The 5,939-nt window shown below is 37.2% G+C and overlaps 1 gene segment (V, D, J or C); it reads right to left on the bottom strand.

The window, feature by feature from the left end:
• Positions 1-946: 946 nt before the first annotated feature.
• On the bottom strand, positions 947-1,546 carry LOC122741249. The segment is given in 2 exon segments: positions 947-1,347; positions 1,434-1,546. Coding segments are annotated over 2 exon segments (423 nt in total).
• Positions 1,547-5,939: the final 4,393 nt, after the last annotated feature.

Genomic DNA, 5,939 nt, shown 5'->3' with positions numbered 1-5,939 from the left:
TGAGGATGGATTTGAACTCAGATACTCCTGAATCCAGGGCCGGTGCTTTAACCATCTAGCTGCCCAATCCATGATATTTTTAAAGGTGTCAATGCCAATACCACAATAAAGCCTGGCTTAAAAAAAACAACAATCACACATCTTTTTAGAAGACATTATTTAACTTAAATTAAAGATAAATTCAATTACACCTAACTATTACCATATGGTAAAATTATTAATTTATCTAAAGCTCATCACTAGCATTTTGATATAAGACCATTATTATCAATAAAGTTGTTTTTGCATGGTGATAAACGTTGGTTACTGAGAAGCCAGATAGTTCCCCAAATTTAAACAGAACCTGATTAACCTTAATTTTGGGGTTCATAAAACCTGAATTTAAAATATCTAATATTGGCGATCAATTCCCAGTTAAAGTTTTAACAAATTTCTTTTTAAAAAATAGGCAAGAAAAGTCAGTAAGCTCTCAGGACTCATGGCACAATTGTTCCCCCAAACCTCCAAACAATGCCATAGGAAAATTCCTGGAGCAGCAAAATCCACATAAGAATGAGCTGAGATCATTTTCCAGCCAAAGATGGCTTAGAAGGTCGGCAGGAGGGGCTGCTGTGTGGAAACAGGAAGGGAGCCCAACCTCACAGTCACACTGACACAGATGCTGTCTCAGGCAGGGAGAGCCAGGGAAAGAGACCCCCAGAGCCTCTGAATCAGATGCAGCACCAGTGTCATCTAGAACCAAGGACACAGTCTGGTGAGAGGACTGAGCACTTGGCAGGGGGGAGATTCCAGGGGTTTCTGTTGGTGCTGAGGCAGAACTTGGGTTTTTCACGCCTGATGGGAACCAGGAGAATTTATGGGCCCATAACAGGTGGATGGGATCTGAGAATTGGGAAAAAAAACAACAGACCTTGAAGGACCTGTTATTATAAGGGGTCTCCTTGTGCTCAGTGTTCTTGAGTTCCCTCTTTTAGTCATTTTCCACATGGCCCCTCTGAATGAGGAGATTTATGTCTGGTTCCATGCTCCTTTCTCTCACTGTGTCTCTTGCACAGTAATACATGGCTGTGTCCTCAGCTTTAAGGGAATTCATTTCCAGGTGCAGCATGCTGTTGCTGTTGTCCCTGGAGATGGTGAATCGACCTTTCACAGAGTCTGCATAGCTTGTACCTCCATCACTATTAATGTATGAGACCCACTCCAGTCCCTTCCCTGGAGCCTGGCGGATCCAGCTCATGCCATAGCTGCTGAAGGTGAATCCAGAAGCTTTGCAGGAAAGTCTAAGAGATCCTCCAGGCTGTTTCACATCACCCCCAGACTCTACCAGTTGAACTTCACAATGGACACCTGCAAACAAAGCATCATGTAATCACAAATACAGAACTTCAAAGAGTGTTTCCTTAGTCAAAAAAGCAAACAAAAGACAAAACTACCTTGTAAAAGAGTCAGAATGAAAATTCCATTCAATCCAAAACCCATTGTTCAAGCTCTATAGTATCAGTCCTTGGGGGAGAAAGGCCACACAAAGGAAAAGCTCCTCTCCCAGAGCTGCAGACACAGGTTTTGTGATGGTTTTTATTCCCTAGAGGGAGGAGCCCAATTTGCATGTGTCTCTCTGTTTAGTGTGAAGAAGAGCAACTGTCTCTCTCTGTGATGAGTCCCCTCCCTGAGCTACAGAGAGAAGTTTCCCCTAGAATTTATTCTAAAACCCTGGGCAAGGTTAGTAACACAGAATCCAAATACCATTGATAAAGACTCATTGTCTATCCTTCTCCACTCTAATTTACTCTCAATGCCACAAGAATGCTCATTAGGCTTTTTTCTGTTCCTGATATTTCCCCAGCTTATCCCAGTGGCATTTATAATTAAGAAGAAACCCTAAGTCTTTGTCGTTTTTGATCAGCAGAGATTGACTCTCCCTTAGGACTCTTTGGGGGAATGGGGCAGTGTAGGGGAGAAGGAATTTCTGAGCCTACACCTAGGCACCTCTGCTTGCTTATAGAGCTATTTTTTGTTACTTCTCTTTGGAACAAGACTTCATTATTTAGCCCAATTCTGCTCAGGGTCCCTTATATCCAGGTGATTGTTAAGAAATCAGCAGAAACTGAAAATCAGGGCTTGAATTATGGAGGTTTTTTTTAATTGTTTAGACTTAACGAAGGTATTAAGAAAACATTAATGAGGTTGATAAATGTTAAAAGTGTATCATGCATACATTTTTCCTCCAGGATAGCTAGTTGTTAAAAAGGTATCAGCATACTCATACTACAAGCACACCATATCCTTCTTTGCAGTGGAGGACTAGAGTCACAAAATGTACAGGACACAATAAAGCCCAAAGAAGCTCCTGGATCCTCTAAAAAGCCCCATGTTTTTTTCTCAGAAAGACTCATTGTACATGATAAGACAGTGACACAATACCCTCTGAGGAATGTGTACTTCTGGAGTATGTAGGGTGAGTTTAAAGCTGTAGGGATCTCCTTCCCAGAGTAACCAAGTCTGCTGCCACCTACTGTACACTGTGAGGTCAGGAGAGAGAAAGGTTTTCTGGCTTATATTCTCTTTATATTAATTCTTTATTCATTAGAAAAAGGTAATTTTCATCAGGGACCATCAGAATGCTGGCAAAAATATAAATTATTCTCTAGTCAGCTTTTGAGATTGTTGAATGTTGTATATGATAAAGCCTGAGCCCAGTCAGTTTATCTCTCTGTTGTTTTCTCCTCTGATACAGGCCTTACATTTGCATTGTCCTGTCATTTCTATGTGACCTACAGGAAAAAGAACAATTCAAAACAAATACATTTAAATCTCTGTTCCTATAAAATATACCTTGGCCTCCTAAGCCTAAAAAGCATCACTGACACTGTCTTCAAGCTATCTTTCCAAATCTTTTCTCTAACTCATAGGAAAAGCATGAACTTGATACCTTCTTTAAGGCACTTCTCAACCCTTTGTAATCTGTTTTCTGAACTTTTCACCCTGGTCACCTCAGGTATCAAACTTTTCCATTCCTCTTTTCATTTGGCTGCCAAACTTCTATCTGTCCATAGCACCACCATACTTAATGAACCCCAACTTCTCCCTGTTAACCTGAAGTCTGTCCCCCACAAAAACATAAGCAAAATGAATCACAGTTACAAAAATAAGCAATTATCTCTATTCTTCTCAGCAACTCGATTGCATTCCCTCGCATGGGAAACCTCTCTAAAGAGATTCCAATGAAGTTTTGAATAGTACTGAAGCAGTTAGAGGGAGAGCCTGTGCAGTCCTTGGAATAGCCAAGTCTGAAGTGATTAACTCCCTGGCTGCTGGATGTTTTAGTTCAATTAACACAGTACAAATCAGTTTTATAGTTCAAATTTGAAAGCAAACATTATGACAAAGATATGAATTATGGGGATTTCAACAGATAAGAATATTGGTTTAGGGAGTCCAGGACACCACAGATATTTGGGGGGAGGCAAGACAAGATGGCTCGGGAAGACAAAAAGTGCTTGTTGGCAAGTCATAAACTCCCACTTCATTCAACATCAGTTCATGTCAGTGTTTCCAGGTTTTTCTGAAATCTACCTACTCATCATTTCTTATAGGACAATTGTATACCATTACATTCATATACCACAACTTGTTCAGCCATTACCCAATTGATGGGCATCTCCTTAATTTCCAATTCTTTGCCACAATAAAAAGGGCACCTATAAATATTTTTGTAGATGCAGGTCCTTTTCCCTTTTTTTGATCTCTTTGCAATATTGACCTAGAAGTGGTATTGCTCGGCCAAATTGTGCAGCACCATAGTCTTTTGGGCATAGTTCCAAATTAATCTCCAGAATGGCTGAATCACTTCATGACTCCACCGTTTGTGTTCCAATTATCCCATATCTTCTCAAATATTTATCTTTCACTTTTTTTGTCACATTAGCCAACCTGATGTGTGTAAGGTGGTACCTCAGAGTACTTTTAATTTGTATTTCTCTGATTAATAATGATTGAGAACATTTTATATGACTATAGATAACTTTAATTTCTATATCTGAAAAATGCCTATTCATATCCTTTGACCATTTCTCAATTGGGGAATGCCTTGACACAAATGCAATTTAGAAAAGATTTTTAATGCAAATTAAAACAAGTTTTGCACACCTTTATAGTAGTGACTGTAAAATTATTTGCGATCCAATTTGTGAGTCCTCAGTATTTGAATTCTTTTTAGTGATTAGTTTTATGTTTTCCTTCATCCAGAAGTTGTAGATTGTGCCTATAACAATCCTGAAAGTTTTCATTTGTGGTTTTCTCTCAAGAGATGACCAATGTTTTTCTTCTATTTTGATTCTACCCACTGATTCTTTTTACTCATGTAATTTTTTAATGTAATAAAAATTTTTATTCATATTTTGGGGTTGCGATTTCTATCCCACCTTCTTCCCTGCCCTCCCCCATCTCTGAGGCAGCAAGCAATCAGATATGGGTTATACATGTATGATTGTGTAAAACAATATATTTGTCATGTTGTACAAGAAACTTGATTAAAAGAGAAAAAAATGACAGAAAATGAAAAATAACATGATTCAGTCTATTCCATTAATATCAGTCCTTTCTTTGGAGGTGGATAGTATGTTTCATCATTATTCATTTGGGATTGTCTTGGATCACTGTATTGTTGAGAATAGTCAAGTCATTCACCATTCTTCAACAAACAATATTGCTGTCTCTGTGAACAATATTCTGTTGGTTCTGCTTACTTCACTATACATCATTTCATATATGTCTTTCCAGGCCTTTCTGTACTCATCTTGCTTGTCATTTCTTATAGCACAATAATATTCCATCATCATCATCGTACACCACAGTTAGTTTAGCCATTCCCCAATTGATGGGCATTCCTTTGATTTCCAGTTCTCAGTCACCACAAAAAGAGCTGCTATAAAGATTTCTGTACAAATAGGTCTTTTTCTCTTTTTTGGGATATCTTTGGGATATAAACCCAGCAGTGGTATTGCTGGATCAAAGAGTAATTTTCTTTCTCTGTTTTGGCTCTTCCTGGTTTGGGTATCGGCACCATATTTGTTTCATAAAAGGAATTTGGTAGGACTCTTTCACTTATTTTTTCATATAATTTAAATAGTATTAGGATTAATAGTTCTTTAAATATTTATTAGAATTTACTTGTGAATCCATCTGGTCCTGATGTTTTTTTCTTAGGAAGTTCATTGATGGCTTGTTCAATTTCTTTTTTAAAATTGGGTTATTTAAATATTTTATTTCTTCTGTTAATCTGGGTAATTTGCATTTTTGTAAATTTTCATCCATTTCATTTAGATTGTCAAATCTACTGGCATAGAGCTGGGCAAAATAATTCCTAATAATTGTCTGAATTTCCTCTTCATTGGTGGTGAGTTCATCCTTTTCATTTTTCATACTAGTAATTTATTTTTCTTCTTTCCTTTTTTTGATCAAAATAACCAATGGCTTATCTATTTTGTTTTTTTTCCCATAAAACCAGTTTCTACTTTTATTTATTAATTCAATGGTTTTCTTATTTTCAATTTTATTAATCTCTCTTTTGATTTTCAGGATTTCCAATTTGGTATTTAGTTGGGGATTTTTAAGTTGTTCATTTTCTATTTTTTTTTACTTGCATGACATTGATCTGCTTTTTCTCTATTTTATTTTCCTCCAAGAAGTATTTTGGCTGCACTCCATAAATTCTTCTATGTTGTCTCTTCATTGTCATTTTCTTTAAAGAAATCATCAGTTGCATTGTTGGTGGAGCTATGAACTGATCCAAACATTCTGTTTGTTTGGGGTTTTTTGTGGGGTAATGAGGGTTAAGTGACTTGCCCACTAGCTGTGTGACACACAGCAATGCAATGATCTAAAACAATTTCAAAGAACTCATCATAGAATATATTCTCCACATCCAGAAAAAAGTACTG

The sequence above is a fragment of the Dromiciops gliroides genome, chromosome 2 (genome assembly GCF_019393635.1).
Source record: "Dromiciops gliroides isolate mDroGli1 chromosome 2, mDroGli1.pri, whole genome shotgun sequence".
In the NCBI taxonomy this organism is placed as follows: Eukaryota; Metazoa; Chordata; class Mammalia; order Microbiotheria; family Microbiotheriidae; genus Dromiciops; species Dromiciops gliroides.
This window is presented reverse-complemented; position numbering and strand designations above follow the sequence as displayed.